The 22,379-nt window shown below is 42.1% G+C and overlaps 1 protein-coding gene across 1 annotated transcript in view; it reads left to right on the top strand.

Annotated features, from left to right (window-relative positions):
* The window catches only part of DCAF10 (DDB1 and CUL4 associated factor 10), a 37,577-nt gene extending 15,549 nt beyond the window's left edge, over positions 1-22,028 (top strand). The window contains exons 2-7 of the mRNA XM_053300008.1: positions 3,024-3,137; positions 7,188-7,385; positions 8,443-8,645; positions 10,008-10,118; positions 11,525-11,670; positions 12,455-22,028. Coding sequence (XP_053155983.1) covers positions 3,024-3,137; positions 7,188-7,385; positions 8,443-8,645; positions 10,008-10,118; positions 11,525-11,670; positions 12,455-12,823 — 1,141 coding nt within the window. The 3' untranslated portion in view covers positions 12,824-22,028. The remainder of the gene's footprint in view (positions 1-3,023; positions 3,138-7,187; positions 7,386-8,442; positions 8,646-10,007; positions 10,119-11,524; positions 11,671-12,454) is intronic.
* The last annotated feature ends 351 nt before the right edge of the window (positions 22,029-22,379 follow it).

Raw genomic sequence — 22,379 nt, 5'->3', positions numbered from 1 at the left:
TGCCTGGTTGCTAGCTTCCCACATGCTTGATTGCTAGCTTCCCAGAAGGGAGAAGGAAGTCTCTCTCCCTCCAGGTGAGGGAATGAAACCTGAGACTCTCAGTCTAACAAAGGGGAAGTAGAGTAGAGAAAGCATGGTCAGAGAGGGAATGCCCTTACTGGCTTTGTCTACTCCTAATGCCGCTATATCAACCGGTCAATAGGGTTGCTGGTGCTGAGAGTCCATGCCATGTAGGAGGTCCATCTCCAACAAATCCAAGCCTCCTATGAATATGTGGCATTTTATTTCTAGTGTTACAAGCTGAAGGTGTGCTGAGGCACTGCTACAGTACACTTGTACTTTGCAAATACTGCAGTCTTGTTATGTGTGAAGTGCCTAAAAAACACACCTAAACAGGCATCGCCCAGTGTTACTTTGTTACAATGTTACCCAATACTACCAGTACTAACTTAGACAACAAAGAAATGACAAATAGATGGTCCAGGTCATATTCAAGAGAGTGAACTGTTGTTGACCCAACATCATGAAGGACCTGTTGGTACTTTCTTCCCCCCCCCCTCCAAGTATTCTTTCCAGGCAGAGGTCAGCAGCAAACCTCAGGCTTATGCGCTTCCTTCCCCCACCATCCTCATTGTGGGGAGAAGTAAATACTTGAACTGGATATCCTACAGTTGTCAGAATGTACGAATCACCCTGGCCATGGAACAGTAAACCCTCTTTAAATTTAAAATAGGTTTAATTGCCCAGTGTTAGGCGATATTCTGTGCTCAGAAAACTGTGGGTTCTCCCTGTAAGGTGGAAAGTTGAGGTGGGAGCATGCTATGATGGAGTGAGCTCAGGGCCCAGTTCCAGTCTCCCTTTGGGAACTACAGTCAGGAGAGGAGGAGGAGGAGGAGGAGGAGGAAATGTAAAAACAATCAGAGAGCGTTCTAGGTATGGACACTTGAGGGGCAGGTGCTTCCTTGCCCTGCGTTATATTCGCTGTTTTTAAAAACTGGCACATGAATTGCATATGCTATTTGCAGGGTGTGCCTGTTTTTTAAAAATATATTCTATTTTTAAAAAACAGGCACACCCTGCAAATAGCATATGCAATTCATGTGCCAGTTTTTAAAAACAGCGAATATAATGCAGGGCAAGGAAGCACCTGCCCCTCAAGTGTCCACCTGCACAAAACATGTTTGGCTTCATAGAGTATTTATCTGTGGTCACATAATATATGATCAGTTGACAATATTTGGTTAGCTGATCAAGGTTGCAGTATTCCATCTACAGTCATAATGTGTGTAGTGGACTAATTACTAGGTGTTTGTGAACATACAGGATTATCAGTTAGGATTACAAAGTAGCATAATTTGGGCAAGGTTTGAACAATGATATCTACCTTAAAAGAATTGAAGTGTTTTATGTTCCATCCATGTTATTAGCCACACACTTTTCAGAGTGTTGCTTAGCAAAGTATGTTAGAGTTGTTTGTATGTAATAGTTAAGGATCTTTGTTGTGGTTCTCCAGGTGTTCACATGTATGGGAATGTGCCTGTGCTATAGCTCCTTCAGGGAGTTTCCAAAGCTAATCTATCCAGACTCTGCATCCAAGGAATCTTGGTTATTGGCATCTTCATTCGTTAAGCATTATGCACTGGCACAGCAGGGAAATGCTTGACTAAAAAGTAGAAGGTTGCCGGTTCGGATCCCCACTGGTATGTTTCCCAGACTATGGGAAACACCTGTATCGGACAGCAGCAATACAGGAAAATGCTGAAAGGCAGCATCTCATACTGCATGGAGGAGGCAATGGTAAACCCCTTCTCTACCAAAAGAAAACCACAGGGCTCTGTGGGTGCCAGGAGCAGTGGTCCCTCTAAATTTTTTCATCTCTGTGCGGAATGAGTTTTGTTCTGGGTGGCAGAATCAAGGCAGTGTGTGCACATGTGCATTCAGAGTCGGACCTTCCTAATTCAACCTGAGCGGGATCTAAAATGTACTGAGCGTGCACACGCCTTAGAGGGAACAGTGGCCAGGAGTCGACACTGACTTGACGGCACACTTTATGTTTACTAGAGATCACGTCCGCAGCAGCTGCTTCATTTGAAAGAGGAGTTCTGAAGCAATATAATGCCACTTTATCCTTCTCCATATGGGTAAGCTAGCTAATCTTCCATGTGTATTAATGCATGGAGGACCATAACAAACAGGTTGCTTAACTGTAACCAGTGATCTTTGCATGGTCCTCGTGCATTCACACGACCTACCCACCCACCCCACTTCAGGTGTTACTTTCTGTTTTAGCTCACTTAACTTCAGGATCTTCAGTTGGGGGTTGATCACTGTGCCTTGGGTGGTTGTACAGGGACTGAGGAAGTGATATGAGTTCCCTAATGGTCATGATGGCCATGTGAAGTTGGCACCAGAGTGTTGTGAGGAGCTCTGAAAACTTCTCAAAGGAGCTACTGTGCTGGTGCATTTCCATGTGTGTGGATGCACAAGAACCACTCAAAGATAATTGGTTACAGGTGCATAATCTGTTTTTTCTTCTTCATAATGTCTGTGCAGCCCCATACTTGAGTCCTACATCAATGCTGAGTATATATCTGAAACCTTCTAGAACTCTAGCTAGGCAGCAAGGCTCCTGCTTAACTGAACAATTGTTGCACTCTCTGCATCCTTGAAGGGTGAGGGAAGCCCCTTCCTATTTGGTTTTCTTTTAAATGCAGCAAAAGTGGCATTCGTTTATCAGGAGGTCTAAAAAATATAATTAAACAGCCCATTTTATCACATTGAAGCAAATGAAAGAAAATAAAATTGACTCCAGTTAAAAGGAAAAATCCAATGCATAGTAATTCTGCAAACACGTTATGGAATTGCTCTGTCCTTGAAACTGTCGTTATTGCTTCTTCTCTGTGTGTGCATGGGCATGCAGCTTTAAATAAGGAAAAACCTTTCATGTATTTGAAGCATGTAAATTAGAGAGTGTTGGGTTTCTTTGTACACAATGCCCTATTTCTCTTTCTTTTCCTATCCAGGTCAGTGCTTACAGTTGCCTGTGAACAGACAGAAGTCCTTCTTTTTGATCCCATATCTTCAAAGCACATCAAAACTCTCTCTGATGCTCATGAGGACTGTGTAAATAATATCAGGTGAGTGTACTGGGAAATGAAAACCAGTTACAGATGTCTAAAATTTAGTACACGTTTTAACTGAAAGTTCTGATACATGAGGTTGGAACTCTAGTGACATCTAAATCAATCCTTAAACTTTTTTTTTTCTTGTTCCCATCAATGGGTCATATGCATTGTACTAATTATCTTTCTTTCTTTGCTGCTGCCCACAGCCAAGAGTCACAGTACTGTGGCTCATATGGAGTTGTAGAACTTGATGAGAGCCACAGAAAACCGAGCAAGCTCCTGCCAGCATAGTGCTGCCCTGAATTCCATTTCTTGGTGTAATGCTATGTGATGAACCCAGAGAACTGGCTTTTTAATATATAGAAGATGATCAGCTATTAGCAATACTAGTCTTACCCCATAATGCTACTGCATGCCATATAATGCCCACTACTGTTTCCATCTGCTGACTGCATCATGACCCCATTCACAAATATCAGCTCTCCCCAGGGATTCTAATGAGGAAGGTGACTGCTTGGAGAGAACCTTTCAGTGACCCAGAAACAGGAGATGTACATGTGGCAGCTAATGAGCTCTCTTGTATCAGATATCACCTTTCCACATAGATTCTTGGCAATAGTGATTCTCCTGCTTAGTGTTTTAAGCTACTTAAATATCATCCTGAGCTTTTGGCTCAGGATACAGAGATTATCAGGGTGAACTAGTATCACTCTGAGGGAATTAATGGCTTTATTTGATCATAGGCAAAATAAATAGTGCTATTGAAAGTCTGAAGTGAGGCTATGCACAAGGAATGTAGCATTCTAAAACTTTATACTTTTGAGGCTGTGCACTTGCGGGGGGAGAATGTAGACCAGTAAATGTTCTCAGGTTTGTTCTATTTAGCATAAATTTGCTGTTTTAATACTTTAAAGGTTTTGAGTATTCAAAGGGGTTTGCATTCTTTACCTCAGTCATTACAAAATGCTGTGATCAGTTTTATGTCCATATCGTGGGTGTGGTGGGATGGAAAAGGCTGAGAGAAAGTGATTGTGAATTGTCCAAATGGAGGTCTGAGGTTAAATTTTGAGCCAAGGGCTTAAGGTTCGTGCTCTTGGGTACTGCAGATACCAACATTCAGCCATGAATGCTTGCAAAATTATGGGAGCCCTTTTTGTCAGAGTGGTGTGATGGTGTGATGGTAAAAGAACATTACATGAATGAGAGGCAGTTAGGGATGTATAGATAGGGAAAAATGAGACACGGGCATTAAATGGGGGTGGGGAACAGTTAGCTATAAATAGGAGCTTGGGGTTTCCAGGTGGGACAGCAGTTGCATTATGGTGGCTATAGCTTTGTCTACACTGGCATATGACACAGTAGAATCATGTAATGTTGTTAAGGTTTCTGCTCAAAATGAATGGATGAGTTCCAACACATTCCTGCTCACACTTGTATGGCATGGAGGCCTGATTCCTTTTGTGGGTTCAGGTACTGAAGCATTGCTTCCAATTCTTCCCCTCAGCCAAGTTCCTCATACTCACAAATTCTGAAAAATTAAATAAGAAAAGTAAAATATTTGTTTACAATGGGAATGAAGATATAACAGTTCTTATCAGTGGATTAGAATCCAAAAGAAATAAAATACAGAAGATTGATTGTTTTGACCGAAGCTAGAGATGTGCAGATCATTCCATGGTCGTAACACTCCACCTCGAAACGAGCCGTTTTGAGTATTCCAGGCTCAAAATAGAACACCCTTTTAAAAATGGGGGGCTGTTTCAAGCTCTGGAATGGAAGCACTATTTTTCAATCCAAAATGGTACTCTTCTGGTCTCTGCACATGCAAATTTTTAACATTTCCCCCAAATCCCCATAGGATCCTATGGGGAAAGGTTAAAAATCACCCTGTTACCCATTTATTTTGTGGGTTGAATAGTAGGGCATGATGGGTGCTACCAACTACCCAACCCACTTTGGTGTTCCTAGGAACTACCCATGAGGAACAATGGGGTGTTTATTGTTTATGTCTGAAACAAGCAGAGTACACAATTTTGAAACCCTGCCTTGAAAAACATTGCAGAAGCACACAGTAAAAAGGGAATTGTCCCTCCCAACACAAAACACACATTTCAAAGATAGTCCAAAAAAGAATCACTGACCCTGATTCTGAATCAGGAAGGGGAAAATGGCCCACCAAAATGGCGCTTGAAACACACAAAGTTTTGAGTCGAAACGGGGTTCTGTTTCGAACTGGAAACAGGCCCTTTATTTTGAGGGTGTTTTCTTTTGAGCTAGAAACACTTGAAATGGCCCGTTTCAAGCTCAAAATGTTTTGTACATCCCTACTTGAAACCTGGTGACATAACTTCTGACAGCAGTTAATTGTGAAGAAATGACTGTGTTGTGTCACCAGTGATTTAAAAATAAATATAAAATTGTCTTCTAAAGCAGGATTGTCAAACTGCGGCTCTCCTGCAAATGTTGACCTACTACTCCCTTCATCCATGGCTACTGGCCTCTGTGTCTGGGGGGTTGATGGGAGTTGGCAGCCAAACAGCTGGAGGACCTCAGTTTGACACCCCAGCTCTAAAGCTGCTTATACTTTCAGGGGTGTGTGTGTGTGTGTGTGTGTGTGTGTGTGTGTGTTTAAAGGCATCTTTCTTGACACACATCTTCAAATGTAATGTTGCTGGATGATTCCTTCCACTAAGTTTTATATCTGTGGGGGTCACTAGTACCGCTCTTATAGATTCTGTGATTTTTAGACTTAATGGTTAGAATGTTTCTCATAACTTAATATGTGACGTTTGAGACTGTTCTCGGAATCTTTCCTTACAGGAATACTATCTGTAGATCAAATGTTCTTTCTTGTTTTCATCCCCGGTATGACAACCACTCATATGTTTTTTCTGTATTAATTTAAAAGTTCTTTGCTCCCCACATCTTGGCCTCTTAATTCCCTAAAAGCAAAGGTTGTACAGTGATGCTAAGCAAACAGAACTAAATCTAGCATGGCTGCAGTCTGGCCTAGGCAGTACTTACTCCCAAACATAGCCTATGTTGCCTGATGTAGTTACCGCCACACATTGCCCTAGATGAAACTGCAGCAGCTATCACTGTGGTGTTGCCTCAGTTTTGTTTCTTGTTCTCCTTCCTCCTCTCTCACACTTCTGCCCATTGCCAAACTGCATTTGTTACTTTTGTCTGGTCATTGGCCGTAACAAACTCTGAGTCAGTGTTACTTACGTGTGTGTGTGTGTGTGTGTGTGTGTGTGTGTGTGTGTGTGTGTGTGTTCGTTCATTGGACCAGAGAACAGCACTGCATTCTATTGAAAATGAAACCTTGCATTCTTTGATTACCAAGGGTCAATGTGCTTGGAAGGAATTGTGAAACCAACCCAACACAGGGTTGGCATCCTTGAAAATCTTTGATCTGATGTTTATTTAATTGCCAGCTCTCAATGCTCCTCTCCAATCCAACAGTATTAGCCTTTGTTTCCACTTTTTTGTTTCACAGTTAAGACACTCTGAAAATTCTTCCCTGGTATTTCTCAGGGTAGGGTAGGGAAGTGCATGGAACTGTTCAGCACTCCATTCTCGGAGTGCCAAACCAGTTCCGTCGACCGGTGTTCGAGCTGGTTCAAAGGGTGGCGGGGGAGGTTCTTTAAGGGGCAGGGGAGGCGCTGCCTACCTGCCAGACCCCGCACCACTGTTTTCCCACCACCACTGGCACTCTTGCAAAAAGTGGACGTGTGGGGCTGCAGCGTGCCTCCCTGCAGCCTGAGTCAGCATCAGCATGGAAGTTGCCAATCCTGACCAGGGCTGCAGGCCCGCTTTTTGCGAGAGCGCCAGTGGGGGGAAAGTGGCAGGGCAGGGGCTGACAGGTAGGCAGCGCCTCCCCTGCCCCTTAAAGGAATCCCCCCTGCTCTCCCAGGAGTGCATGGAACCAGTTCCATGCACATCCCTAGTGTAGGGATTGGTTGCTATCATCCCAGGGTTGCTCTTTGGTTGTTGGTTTAGGAAAGGCCTGTGTGACTTCCAGAAGATTAAACTCTTGTCCCCTTCCCATTTTATTTTCAGGTTTCTTGATAACAGACTGTTTGCAACATGTTCTGATGACACTACAATAGCACTTTGGGATCTGAGGAAGCTAGATACAAAAGTGTGCACTTTGCATGGTCACACCAGTTGGGTGAAGAACATTGAATACGATACCAACACAAGATTATTAGTAACATCAGGGTTCGATGGGAATGTTATCATTTGGGACACTAACAGGTAAACAAATTAGGCTTTGGTGTATTGAGAGCCTTTCCTCAAGACGGAGTGAAAACTAGATATGCTTGACATTCTGAATTGCAGGATAAAACTGTCGCCTGTTTCTGAACTGGCCAGCTATGTGCAAATATAATGTCATGACACTTGGCACTGCACAGACTTGGTTTGTGACTTAAATAAAGTAGGCTGCTCTGTACCTGTGTGTAGAAAAAGAATGGTTGGGTCAAAGCTGGCCTCCATAGTCCACAGTAAGTCAAAACGTCCCTTTTAAAGGCAAATAACTGTGACTGGTTTCTGTTGACATGCGCATATGTGACTTCTGAGCATGCTGACTTCAAGCAAACCTATAAAGTTCCAAAATACAAGAGGGAAATGAAATGCTGACAATTGCAATTGCACAATATTGCAACTTTTTCACGTGTTGATAAGATTGTGTGTTTGTCAAAGGGCAGGGAGGAGAGATATAGGCAGTTTGGAACTTTTGTGGTTTGAGCACCATAAACTTCTATTACTCACACCAAAACATTTATTGTAGCTGGGGATAAGACTAGCAAACTTCCTCCAGAGTTGCTGCTTGCAGAGGTCTCGCTTGGCAGGGAGAGCCAGTCCCAGGTCCTCAATCCTTGTAGAAACTCCTTGCTTGGATCTGGGATATGACCAGCTCTAGGCCAGTAATGCAGGCTGGCTTTGGTCATGGGAAATCTCTCTCGCTTCTCTCATGCAAGTCCCAATGGAGACACTACCTCTGCAGCTTGTGAACAGCAGCAAAATCCTGCTGCTTCCTAGAAGCTGTGAGCAAGTGCCTTTGGCTGGGGGTAAGAGAGCTGTTTCCTGGCAAAGTCACTGCTGGAACAGTTGTCTGCCCAAGATTCTCTACAGCCATTGCCAAAATGTGAACAGAGACATGATCCACTAGGCTCGGGTCTGCTCTTACTAGCCTTAAATGGAGAGAGAGAAGAGAGGAGGTGAAATATTCATTTAAGGTAAATGCCACTTTAGGCATAATGAAATTCTTAAAACTACAGGAGGGACATGGTTTTGATTTCTCTTTCCCTAGGTGCACAGAAGATGGCTGCCCTCACAAGAAATTCTTTCACACCCGCTTTCTCATGCGGATGAGGTTGACACCAGACTGTTCCAAAATGTTGATCTCAACCTCTTCTGGGTATCTTCTGATTTTGCATGACCTTGACTTGACCAAATCTTTGGAGGTTGTCAGCTATCCTGTACTAAGAGCCAGGAGAACCACCTCAAATTCAGGTGAGTCCTTGTGTCTATGTAAAATGAGTTTTAAGTATACTGCCCTTTTTCTAGCAAGAGATAAAGATGGATGGAGAGCAATGCTCTTCCTAGTAAATGACCTGGTCCTCTTCTTGATCTGAATCAGAGCTGGCACTCTGCTCTAGGAGTGTTCAGTTTAGCCTTTTTGTGTAAACTGAAGTGTGCCTTCAATTTTTAACACACAGCAGGCTGGTTCAAACGACATATGTTCCACGTGCCCCCTCCCCCTGAGTTCTGACTTACTGTAGTCTTGCTGACTGCAATCAGTGAGACTGCAGAGAGGCGGGGGAGCTGGCTGTGCCTTCTGTCCTGAAAGACAGCCCGCGCAGCCTATAGGAGTCAGAGAGAAGGCGGAGCTTCCTCTCTACTCCAGTCTGAGGAAAGCCTAACTTCAATCACAAACAGAAGGTAACAATTGCAGTTAGGGGATGGAAACCACATGTCCATTTCCCCTCTTAACTGCATTTCCCTGGGTTCAGACGTTTGGGTAGTGAAACCGGAGGGGAATGGACCTCTGGTTTTGTATGTTGTCTGAACCAGCCCAGGGAAATTTTGTCCCGGGGTCCAAAAGTTTGCATTTGGGGACAAAACTTTAGTTGTTGCTTTATGGCTTTGCTTTTAAGTCTCTCCACACTGTTTTCTTGCTATGCAACCCCTACGTGTTGCAGAGTTTTTAGGGGAGTGTACTATCCTTCTCACTTGATTTGTAGGTTTCTTGATAACGGATTGTTTGCAGCTTGCTCTGATGACATTGCCATGGCACTTTGGGTTCTTGGATGTGGTCTCTGTGTTTTACACAAATGAGGAAGCTAAGCACACAAGTCTACCCTCTACATGGGCACACCAGCTGGGTGAAAAACATTCATTCCATATGAAAAGAACATGCTGCACATGCCCAGTGCTTCCCTGCAGCTGCACGTTGCAGGGAAATGGCAGTAGTAGTGGTATGGGCAAGATGCCTTCAAGGAAGGTCTCACCATTACTGACTGAAGATGCCTGAGCAGCTGCTTCCAAGGAAACCCTGAGTTCTCTGGAACACAGTTTGAGAATCATTGCTTTATAGATATGTTTGTAGGGGGAGTATGTGTATGAAAGTCCTATCTTTTTCCTAATTGAAGATCCAGGACAAGTAACAATTATAAGTTGTAAATGGTAAAATATACTACTAACTTATTACTGGCCACTGAATAAGTACCTGAAAATTATGCCAGAAGATGCTTGTCTCTGACATTAGCGGACCTCCCATATGGCAAGTTGGAGGCCCTGGAATTAATGCATTAAGATGGTTAAACAACATGATTACTGGCTGACTTGATGTAATACTGCTTTTCCTCTTCCCAGATCTGACATCTGCCGCCTCATCTGGCCCTAGGAGTGCTGGGTCACCATGTCACCAGAGTGACTCAAACCCACCATCTGAGAAACACACGGTACGAGCCACCCAGCGAGAAGGTACGTTGAAGTAGAAGTTAGTTATTAATCAGTAATAACTAGTAGAGGTTGTTATTGGCAAAGAAATATCAGCAACTGGAAAGCAAGTCTTTTCTGCATTTCAGTTAATCTGGTTTTGCCTCTTTACATAGACTGACTCCAAGGGTTGGTTCATGTGGATGCTCATGAGTTCAGGATGAAGGTGACAACTCACATGTTGAATGAGCCACACACACACACACTGCCACATATTAGTCTCTCTGCTGCTCCTTCATCTTGCTGCTTTCCTCTTGAGTTTTTAATTCTTCTTCATGGTTAATTTTTCTTGTTCTTTGCTCCTATCGTATCACATACACAATCGCCTTATTAATGTGAAGGGCTGTGGCAGGTGCAAGGAGAGTGGTTTTGAGATCCATGTTGCTTGAAAGCCTACATATATCTTCTATGAAATTTATATGGGTTTTGGAGAAACTGTTTACACACTTTCAGGTGCCTTTTTCTAGTGTGTTTGAAACTCAACCTCATATCTTCACAGTGATGTCCTACATCCACATCTTTTGTGTCATGAGGAAATCTATTTGAAAGCGTCTTCATCATTTTTTAGCCTACTTTCCAGTAGGCTTATGAGATCACCCAGCATTTCGTGTCATCTCCCCCCCATCCCCCAGCTATCAACGTCTCAGTGCCTGAACCAATATGAACTAAGTCGAGTACAGTTGTAAGGACCCATAGTGACACCTCAACGGCGTAGTCTGTGATGATGTCATCCACCCCAGTTCAACGTGGCAGACATGTGAACATTTGAGGCACAAGTAGTCTAATCTGTGGACCACCTAAGTGATTTGAATCAAATTTGTTACAACTGTAGGGACTCATAGGGATGCCTCAATGGTGTAATTTGTGATTATGTCATTCACCCTGATTCAAGATGGTGGACACGTGAACGTTTGAGGCTCAAGTAGGCTAACTTGTGGAACGTCTAGCCGATTTGAATGAATTAGGTACAGTTATAGTGAGTGATGCACAGGGACACCTCAGTGGTGTAGTTTGTAATGATGCCATCCTCCCCAGTCTAAGATGGTGGACACGTCAACATTTGAGGTGCAAGAGTTCTAACTTGTGGATCTCAGTTTAGTCCAGTTGTAGGGATAGTGAAAGGAAAGTAGACAAATTAGTTCTTACTAGAACAACTTGTTTTATTCAGGATCAGGTTCTTGCCCCAGGAACTTGCTTTTAAAGATTATTTTCTCCTATGACATTTAATTATTTCATAGAGGGATCAATGAAACAGACTTCTTAGAGCCCAGAGAGAGCAAATAAAACCATTCATACCCTTATGCTTATAGCCTGCTTTTTCCTTTGCCTGACAAGCAGATTGGGGAAGAAAGTGGGATGGTGACTGTTAACCATACATTCTGTCTCCACAGGTGGATCTCCACGCAATAGTCTCGAGGTTTTAACCCCAGAGGTTCCTGGTGAGAGAGATCGGGGAAACTGCATTACATCACTGCAGCTCCATCCCAAAGGATGGGCTACACTTCTTCGATGCTCAAGTAACACAGATGACCAGGAGGTAAAGGTGGGAGGGGTGTCTGTGCACATGTATGTTGAATGGTTTCTCTTCAATAAAATAATCTAGCGTTCCGTCTTAGTATTTTCCTTTAATTGGCACAAGAGTGAACTGTTGTTCTGCTGATAGTAAGTTATACTAGGAATGTGGGGCTTGGTGTGGTTTGCTTTGTTCACCATAGATTGGCAGTGGTGGATACAGCTCTAATTTTGAACTGTAGCATTTTGTCAACTGGATCCATGATGGGCATGTACTGTGTGCAGCTCATTTTAGACCCTTATGGCAAGGGTGAGTGTCTGGCTCGTTCAGTGTTTGCTCTGTGGTCTCGCTCTCTGAGCTGGGAGCTGCCTTCATGTCATGTTCTGTGAAAGCATTTGAGAGATGGAGGCATTCCTATGCTACCTGCTTTGTCTTGATCCAGTAGAAGGTTCAGGGCAGTATTACCTCAAAAACTTAAATGGTGTTCACTGCCACAATAGATGGAGATCGCTACTGGCTGATATGGCTTTGAAAAGGTAGGCAAGTGTATGAAGGATAGATCTTTCAGTGGGTTTTGCTCAATATAGCTACATCGAACCTCTGTATTTATGGGGCATGTATTGCTGAATACCAGATGTGAGTGTCCTGCTGACTGTCCACTTTAGGAAACTGAGTGCTGGACTAGATGGACCCTCACTTGCATCCAGCGAAGCAATTCTTTTTTATAGCCTGCCATAATCTTGTGCACACACCGGAATGAACAAACAACTTGTATTATTTTAACTTTATTTTTTTCCCCTTGCTGTAGTGGACTTGTGTCTATGAATTCCAGGAAGGAGCCCCAGTGCGGCCAGTTTCCCCTCGCTGTTCCCTCCGATTGACTCATTGCATCGAGGAAGCCAATGTTGGCCGAGGTTATATCAAAGAACTCTGTTTCAGCCCTGATGGCCGAATGATCTCCTCCCCACATGGCTATGGGATCCGCTTGTTGGGATTTGACACCCTGTGCAGTGAACTAGTTGATTGCTTGCCCAAAGAAGCTGCCCCCTTGCAAGAGATCCGCTCGCTTTACTCGCACAGTGACGTGGTCTTGACCACCAAGTTCTCTCCAACACACTGTCAGATTGCCTCTGGGTGCCTTAGTGGTCGTGTTTCTTTATATCAGCCAAAGTTCTAGGCACCTCTTGCCTTGAAATGAACAGATGATGTTTTTTTTTTTTAATTACTTCAGTTTAGTTGGAGTGTCCTTTTTAAAAAAATATATCTCTTGTAAATTTGGACAAGTACAGAGTTACTCTGCTCTCTGGACTGAATAATGACTTGAGTTCAGTCCGGCCCTGTGTGTATGTGTGTGTGTGGTGACTCTGTATTTGCACATCAGACTTTCTGCGCATTCTTCCTCTTTGCTTCTGCCGATCCCACTCTTGTTGTTTGGATATAGCACAGTGGAACTTGTAAGTCTTGTCTCTCCATGTGGCTCTTAGTGCAGGATGTTGGATGGACTGGAGAGGAGGGGAACACCTAGCCAAAACCCCACATGCGTCTTTGCCTCAATAGAACTGGACTTCAGCCCTGTTGGCCTCCTTTTTGGATTCTGGATCTTGCTTCTGCTCCCTCACCCCCACCCCACCCTTATTCTTCTCCTAAGTAATGGAACACTTCTCTTGCACGCTACATTAACCACAGCCAGCAAACACCTTCTTTCTTTGTGAACAAACTAAATGAAATGCTATCTCTACTTCTTGGTATTGTTTTGCTGTAGTTCAGTCTGTTGGCTGAAAACTATATGCTGTTTATTGCCAGCTATTCTCTCTGCCTCCACCCCCCAAAAAGACTGGAAGCACAGTTGTTGTTCTTCCTTGGTTTACTAGAAAAAAGTGGTTTATGAAGAACCTAGGTGACTAGTTAAATAGCTTGCCCTCACACGTCTTGTAAAGGAGCACCTAATATGGGATGTGGTAATGGAATGTTTTGTGGATCCCTCACTTGACCATCCAGCAGGACGCTCTCCTCCACAGGCCTCATTGAAATGAATGGGAGCTATGCAAGGGGCCTAGTAGGGTTCCAGCAGAGCTCCCTTTCATTTTAAACCAGGCTTGTGCAGGAGGCTTACCTGCTGGATTGTGCCCTAAGCCCTCCCATGGGTTGTATCATTGTGAAAGGCTTTGATTGAATAAAACCTTATTTATACCAAATGGATGTTACTCAATACGACTTCCCCTTGCAACGTTACTAAGGCTAGTTGTCCTCTCATGATGTGCCTTGCAAGCCACAAAATTATGCTACTTCATCTGTCAGAAGGCCTAGCACAGGTATGTTCACCTTGTAACCTGCCAAGCTAGAAACAGCACACCCGCAATGTACAAGGATCAGTCCAAATGTTTTGTCAAAATATGTTTAATCTTATGGCAGCAACATACACTTAGTAGCATATTGATCATCCTTTAGAAACACGCCTGCACACTTTCATTAAAGTAGCTTGAATTATTCTTCCATTGCAGACTCTTGTGTGGAATCAAGCAGCTCTAAAAATTTTGACAAATGTATTTACATAACAAACATTCACAAGCACCTGTTGAATGCTTTATGGCAAGTCTGCGTCGTCATTTCACACAGTCAGATGTTGGCAGAGGAAACCTTGAAGGTCATCCAAGAAGTGAAAGATCAACTAGTCAAAATGAGGATATGATGGCCAAAGCTGGGTCTATTATAATAGAGGATCGCAGAGTCTCTCTGGAGCACTTGTAGAACAGAGATTGGACATTTAGTCATGGAACAGTCATTTCAACCATGTGATCAGCTGCATATGAATAAGGCTGTTTGGGTTCTCCCAGTGGATCACATGTCTGTGGGGCATCTGTGCTGAACTGCAAAAGCTCCAGATTTTCTTGAACAAAATCATTATTATGGATGAATGCTGGGACTATCACAATGACCCAACAACAAAGGGAGTCAATGTGGCATATAAGGGTGTACACAGACCAAGGTTTGAGCACAGGTTCGGTGCTGCGGGGAGGGGAGTGGTGAGCAGAAGCTTTAAGAAAAAAGAGCAGGTCCTTACCTGCTTGCTGCCACCCCATGCAGCTTCCTGCTGGGGCGGTGTGTGTCCCAAGTACCCACACATGGTGCCAGCACACACATGGTCTGTGCATTTGCATGGCCAGTACCACCATGCTGACCACGCAAGTGGTGCCTGTGTATGCATGGATGCCATGTGCACGCGGGTATGTTGCACACTGCCCCAGCAGGAAGCTGCATGGGGTGACAGAGAGCAGGTAAGGACCTGTGCTTGAACCTCGGTTTGTGCATATCCTTAATGGCATACATGTTAAGTCATTCCTACCAAAGAAAAGTCAGCATCGTGAAAGCAGCTGGAAAGGTGATGCTTTGTGTGTTTTGGGAATAGTCAGGATTCTGTTTACTGAACTGGGAGCTACAATTATGTGAGGCCATTGCCATTGGGTTTTACAAATGTTATATGGAAATATTACAGAACAATGAAGAGGAATGCTCCATGGTGAGGGTGTTCTGCTCCATGACTATCAGTCCATGTGTGTGCATTAACCACTCAGAAAGCAGCTACTCCAAAACTATGTCCATCCAATTTCTACCTGTTTGAAAAATTAAAAGACAATTCTGTCAAGTTTTTATGATGCTAAAAACTGAAGTGCTGAATTTAATTGGAAGGCCCAAAGGTCCTTTTTGATAAGAGGGATTTTGATGTAGAACCATCAGGGAGGAACATAAGAATTTTGCAGGGAGCCCATATTAAGTGTTAATGTGAATAAACCCATGTTTACAAAATATAGTTTTGACAAAACTTTTTGACTGACTCTCCATAGTAGTGGCTGTGTAGCCCCCATGTGGAAGTGGTGGTTTTTTGGAAACCCTGCCTGCGAATGAAGCCTTAATGGCAGTCCCTGCACAATCCATAGGTGCTTGTGTAAGGACTGCCATCAATATGAACTGGCCAGAGTTTGCTTTTGTGGGAAAGCCGCTCAAAACCGATATAGATTGAAATGGCAGACAATGACAACTCCTATATTGCATAGACTAGTTGTTCTCCCTTCAGCTAACAGCCTTATTATTGTCCTAGAATATCTAATCTAGACATCTGTTTATAATGGTAGACTTCTACAGACATGTTGATTGGTGTTTATGAAAAAAGATTAAAATTTAAAAGGCCCCAAAACTGACATACAGATGATGGTGCATTGTGTGTTATGGAAAGCAAAGCACATGTTGTAAAGATGCAGTAGGATTCAGGGTGGTTGTTTTTTAATCCCTTCACTCTTTCTGCTGGATGACCTGAGATTACACCTAGCAGGCCCACATAATCTGGCTGCCTTGTCCTCCCAGTTGAAGTGAAATCAAACCTGCAGATTACATTTGAAAAGTTGTACTCATTACCTCCAGTGGTGATATATAATCTAATATATCCTCCTAATTTTCAGAGGGCTTTTTAAAAAAAATTCATTAAAATATCATCTAGAATGTATCTGGGCCTGTGTCTGTTTTCCCCAAGGGTGTTTTAAACAAAAGAGTAGCTAAAGTTCAGAAAGCTACAAACATAATAGATGTCTGCTGCATTTGCCGGTTTTAGATTGTTGAAGTTGCTGAGAGGAAGTGCCTGCATGCACATACACCCACCCAGCTGTCTAATCATTTTTTAGGAATGCAAGCCCAGGAGAAAAAGGATGTCAGCGCTTCTATTAAATGGCCCTTCCTCTCTCCCCCTACTTAGAAGATCAGATGAATGCAAATCTGGTACTGAAAGGATGAAGGGAGAGACTGGGGGCGGGGGTGCAAAATGCTTCAGAGGGAAATTGTATCCTGCAATCTGCCTGCACACCCATTGGGGCAATAAGAAGGGGATTCTGAGTAAAGACTGATCACCCACTTATGTGTGCACCCTACCTCCTTGGCCCTCTTAACAGCAGAGTGGCTTCTCTCAGATGCCTCCCTGTGGCACCAAGCAGCTAAGTCTGCACTGCAGCCGTATCTCTGTTCCCACAGTCTCTCTCCCCTTTCAGCAGCCCATTGTGCACCCCTTCCCCTCTACAACGGATCCAGGCTTCAGACCTATTGCTGTACATGTGTGTCTGTTGCATGTTCCTGCCTCCTGCAGGAAAACTTGGGGTCTAAATAGGGAGATGTTGAGTCCAGTGGCGAAAAATCTGAAAATAGAATGTTTGGCTGGGTTCCTGTAGCATTTATAAATTGTAAAAACTCTTTCTGAATTGCAGTTTTCCCTGAGCTGTGCTTAGGGGAGGGAGTCTGTTGAAAGAATATGCATCCTATGGGGGTTCTAACAAAAGTAGCTTGGCTTCTGTGGACAAACTCTTTCCTCTCATATCAATACACCATTTTTTCTGAATGTTGGACTTCAAGTTTTCTGTTCATATCATTGTTTGCATTTGAAATTTTTTCAATTGTTGCTTTTATCATATCCTGCATTTCCCCAGTAAAATGGTTTCAAGCTGCAAACAGTGGCAGATGTATGTACACAAGTTCCATGATGAAAATTGATCTGTCATATTGCATGAGTGACAGCACTTACGGTGTAAAGGCTGTTCCTGTTCAACACTTGTGCTGAACCTATGAAATCCCAATAGCAAATAAAGACACAGAAGAGTAACATAATTATGTAGTTAAAGTTGGATTTGTTTTAAACAGCACATTAGTGGAAAGAGAAATTATCACAGTGCCGAAGCTGCTAACATGCAAATTGTAGTAGCTACAATTCAGAGCTTTTGTGCACATGGATTTCTAACTCTCTGCTATAATGGGAATTATAATCAAAATGAGAATGATCCAAAGTGTATCTTCTCCAGGAAAGAGAACTGGGGTTCAAGTATATTCAGGAATCTGCAGACCTTGATTCTGGCCAAAGTATTGAGGGAAGAAAATCATTTGATAAATATCAATGAAACTGGTTATCTATTAAATAAAGCAAGTTTTCCTCTAGTCTGTAATTTGAAATGTGTTTCAGAAAGCAGCTTTCTCTGCCTACATTTACCCCTCTAGTTTATGTTTTGTAAATAGGGCCTCTCTGGGGCTGTGCTAGAAAAGAGCAACGCTTTTCTTAAATGGTGGTGTGTCTTCCTGCAGATGGCAATCTTAGCCCAGTTTTAGTGGGTTTTCTTGGTTAAAAGTATGTAATTTGGACACTCTAGGGCTGGTTTGGACAATAACTTGGTCACCTAGTTCAACCACAAATAATAAGGATATGTGTGTGCATATCATCCTCACTTTTCATCTGCACCAGATCATTTCCCCTTAATCGTGCAGCAGGGGTGGTTCGTCTGAGCTGCCCTGCCCCTCTAATAAAACTAATGCTAGTATTGTTGTTGCATGTGTACAGGAGCAGTTCCCCACTCCCATGACCCACATTATTAGGGAAAGGTGTCCCAGCATGCACGCATCCTTATTGTGCAGTCAAGCATGTGGACAAAGTATTATTATTCAAACCAGTCCAAAGTCAAACAAGCTGATGAGTGCCTAACTTGAAAACCCAGTTGTTTGGTTGAGACTCCATGTTCTCAGAATGTGGTCTAAAAAGGACCATGCTGTTTACACCTGAATTCTAGCATTAAGGAATAAGCTGCCTATCGGATTCTCAATACAACTTACAACTGTGAAAGTATTGTGCTTTCTCTGACCAAAGAACAGCAAGTGGAATTTAATACATAGTCCTAATGCTAACTATTATTTGAAAAATGAGATTCTAAATTTCTAGGTCAGTCTTCATTAGAGGATTTCTTTCAGATATTGCTGCAAGATGCCACATTCTTGATTTATCAGTTTCATTTGATATGAAGGAAGTTTCTTGAATGTCAAAAAAACCCACAAAAACCCCTCTCTTCTCCCAAAACTCTGAAATACTTTAAACTAGGAGGTGTGGCCTGACGTTGACTGGGCAAAGTCATTTTTAAGGGAAGTTGAAGAAATGAAATACATGTCATAGAATTTTTTATTAATCTGCTTGCAAAAGGGAAGTAAGTAAAATAACAGTTTTAAATCTGTAGGATTTCAACTTCAAACAGTATTCATTTTGTTGAATTGCATACAGAGTAAATCGGAATCAGCAAATTTAAATCTGAGAATTTTCTGCTTCTCTTGGGCATGATGTATTTGAATTGTTGATCTGGTTATTGAGTCCTCTGGCAGGGGCATCGGGGCACTAGAGATGGGGAGTGCAGCCACATCAGGGCTGTGCCACTACCCTGCTGTTGCCTGGGAGCTGCCAGCTGCCTCCCCACTCTCCTCCCGCACTGCACTGGGTCATGCAGCTTTCTCAGCAACGGCAGGCAGCCCCTTTAAGGGAAGCCTGTTCTCATTGATGTCTGGAGCCATGACTAACTTGTCCTTTTCAATAGGACTGCTTTGAATAATTTCCTCATGTCAGCTACGGAACCTGCTCCCGCCCCCCACCTCCACCAAGCACAATCACCTAACCACTGAGAATCTAATTCAGCCATCTTTCTAGTTTCTGAGACTTTAGCCACTGCTGTCCACTCACTTTGAAGCATCTCTTCACAACCATAGGAGCTAGAAGCATGTCCTTCTAAAACTCACAGTTGAGATTCCCAGGAAGCTGAACTGTGGGCCACCACCACATCCCGCACTTTCCCCAATACCTACAGAATTGTAGCACAGAGCCTTGATAATGGGTCAGTGTCTAACCAATATAGAGGAAATCATTTTGAAAAGCTTTAAGTCTTCAGCTGAAATTCAGATAGATGATAATCACTTGTGGTTTGTCTTTTCTAGCAGAGACATTGGAATTAATTGTATTTCATTGCTCATAATCTTAAGTGGAATATTGCCTGTTAATATGCACTGATTTCTTAAAACTTCTACCTCATGACATTTTAAATGCATTGCTTTGATGTCTTGTCACTAGAGTGTATGTGCGCATGCATATATATATATACACACACACACACACACACACGAGAACACACGAATGCTGTCAACTAGGGTTTTGCAGTGCATAGAGCCACTTTTGAAAATTCACAGTACCAGCGATTATGTTATAAACAGGTGGTTTTATGTTACCACCTTGGAGAAGAGAACAGCCCCACAAAGCAAAGCCTAGTATTGTAGTTAGTGGTGCTTTATAATGTATAATGTGGTGTAGAAAGCACCGTTTATATTAGAAACACTTTATGATGATTGCTTATTTTTTTTAATTACACTTTGCAATAAGTTCTACTAGATAATCTTAGAGGTCGTTTTGAATTGTTTTGAAAGCATTCCAGGGAATATAATATGGTTCAGTAGTATAACTTTTAATTGCTGAATTGTTCAGTGATATATACCTTGTAGTTATGAAATGTAGGAAAAGTTAGTGTTTCGCATTAAAACATGAAATATCACCCTGCCTTACCTTCTTGAATTGAGGCAAAGTTCTGTAGTGAGAAAATTTGAGTCTTTTTTTTTAGCTTTGTTACTTTGATAACTCCAGACAAACTGTCCATTTTTCAATAAGATATATTTCCATCCATATAGGACTTGTTCACCTGATTTTAAAATATGCCATTAACAGCCCAATCTTATGCACATTTACTCAGTGTTTCAAATTAGTGGCACCTATTGGAAGTAAATATGCATAAAATCAGGCTAAGAAGCTAATATTTTAGCTCTGTTTATAAGTTGATGTTTTATATCACCCCCCCATTCTTTCACTTTCAAATACCTTATATTAGATCACACAACAGAAGTTTTAGCAACTCTTTTTAATTCTGTCTGTGATCTTCATTGGGCTGTGAAGTGTGTACATGTATTTTTAAAATATGTGATTCCATAACATTTAGTTCTGTATTGAAGCATAAGGCTTCAAGCAGCATGACTATTAAGCAGATAAAACTATAAACTTGAAGCTAGCCAAAAAAAGGGAAGCATTTTACCAAACCACTGCTAGTGTACTGTAAATGCAACACCAGTAACTCTTGTATTTGTCCCGCTTCAGTGAGCACATTATTAAAATGATGGTGCACTTTTCAGATACCCCAGTAGAGGTCAGATTTATTGATTGTCAGAACACTTGCTTAGGGAAAGGAATTTACAAGTGTGGTTTTTTTAAGTTCTAATTATAAAAACTCATTATATGACCCCAATTCTGTGTGTGTGTTGTGCTCAAGTTCTCTTAAAATCAACAGAACTTAATCACAATTGTCTTGTTGCATTTCAAGGAGACTTTAAGAATGGCTAGAGCTGAAATGAAATTTTGCAAATGTTTGAAATTTACTTAACATTCCAGTTTTGAATGTGAAGTTTTTCATTGAGGTAAAGATCAATAATGGTGGACAAGCTTCCCTGAAAGATGGCTTGCCTACCTTGTTTGATCTTTCTCTGCAATGCCCAAATACACGGGAATGTTGGATGTTCCAGAGTACATGCTCCATTTACAATGAAGTCTAATGCCCTACATGAACTTAGCATGCACCCAAGAATATGCCCCAGAATCCTGTAAGAGATACAGGTTCTATGACAAATGTTCATAGTCAATGTGGAAAATATTTCTTGAAAGTCACTGTGACATCATATTGCATAGAACTATCAGTTTTGAAATATTGTTTATTTCAATAAACCCATCAAAATTCTTATTTGCAAATTTTAAGCAGAATTTGAGAGAACTCATTTCCACTCTAAGAATGACTAAGTTTTGCTGGGTTAGGGGATCACTGTTTTGTTTTAGAGCCCTAGAGGGTCTGTCTTTAAATTATGAGAAAGAAACTCATCTCAAAGTGTATCCTGCCTTAACATTAATCTATATTCCTACATACTCCTAGCTATTCTAGCTGCATTTACTATGGTTCCCAGTTACAATCTCCAGTTTTTCTCAAACTGGTGGGTGGGTTCCAATGATAGGAAGATCAAACACTATTGAAGGGGGCAGTAATATGCATATTCATTTGAGAGTTCTGCTTAAACATGTATAGGGTTGGGCTGAAAGTCTGTTTAATGTTGATAATGTTAGCTTAGAACAGCAGAAGGAAATGGCAGAAAGGAACTGTGTGGAACTTGCAGGCCATATACTAGAGAACAGGTCAAATGTCACAAAAATAAGGCTGAAGAGTGCTAGAAAGTAGAAAAGTACATATCTGAACCATCCTTTAAACTGTGTTCCTAATTTGATTTGCATTTCATTTATAATGGGTTTTTTTCATAATAGCTTCAGTATACAATAGCTCCTCATCCCAAACAAAAGTGTAATACAGAAGTGCAAATTTATGCATGAAATTTTTGAAACATTTCATAACAAAAAGGTGTAAAGTGTAGTACACTTAGCTGTCTGAAAAGCTGTATTTTACTCCTTTGGGAGTGACTTTATTTGAAGTTTCTCTTGCTTGCATAATAAACATTTTTCAACTGTACTCAAAAAGTTGTAATAGCCTGTTTGTACTTTAAATACAGTTATGTTGCATACACAATCTCTACAAAAGCTTACCTATAAGAAGGAGCACAAACTCAATCCTCTGTGTAATAATATAGCACCCCCTACTGTGCTACTTTCATTCAGGGTTCAAGCAACAGCTTCCTATTATTGCTGCAGTTAAGGGCTATAATTGCACTATTGTGCTAGACCAACTGCTACACAACTTCAGCTCTCCTGCAGATGTTGAACTACAACTCCCATCATCCCTGGCTATTGGCCACTGTGGCTAGAGCTGATGAGAACTGAAGTTTTATAGCCCTGTGCTAAACTGAGCTTCAGGGCTAAGAAG

This window comes from Hemicordylus capensis, chromosome 2 (assembly GCF_027244095.1).
Source record: "Hemicordylus capensis ecotype Gifberg chromosome 2, rHemCap1.1.pri, whole genome shotgun sequence".
In the NCBI taxonomy this organism is placed as follows: Eukaryota; Metazoa; Chordata; class Lepidosauria; order Squamata; family Cordylidae; genus Hemicordylus; species Hemicordylus capensis.
This window is presented reverse-complemented; position numbering and strand designations above follow the sequence as displayed.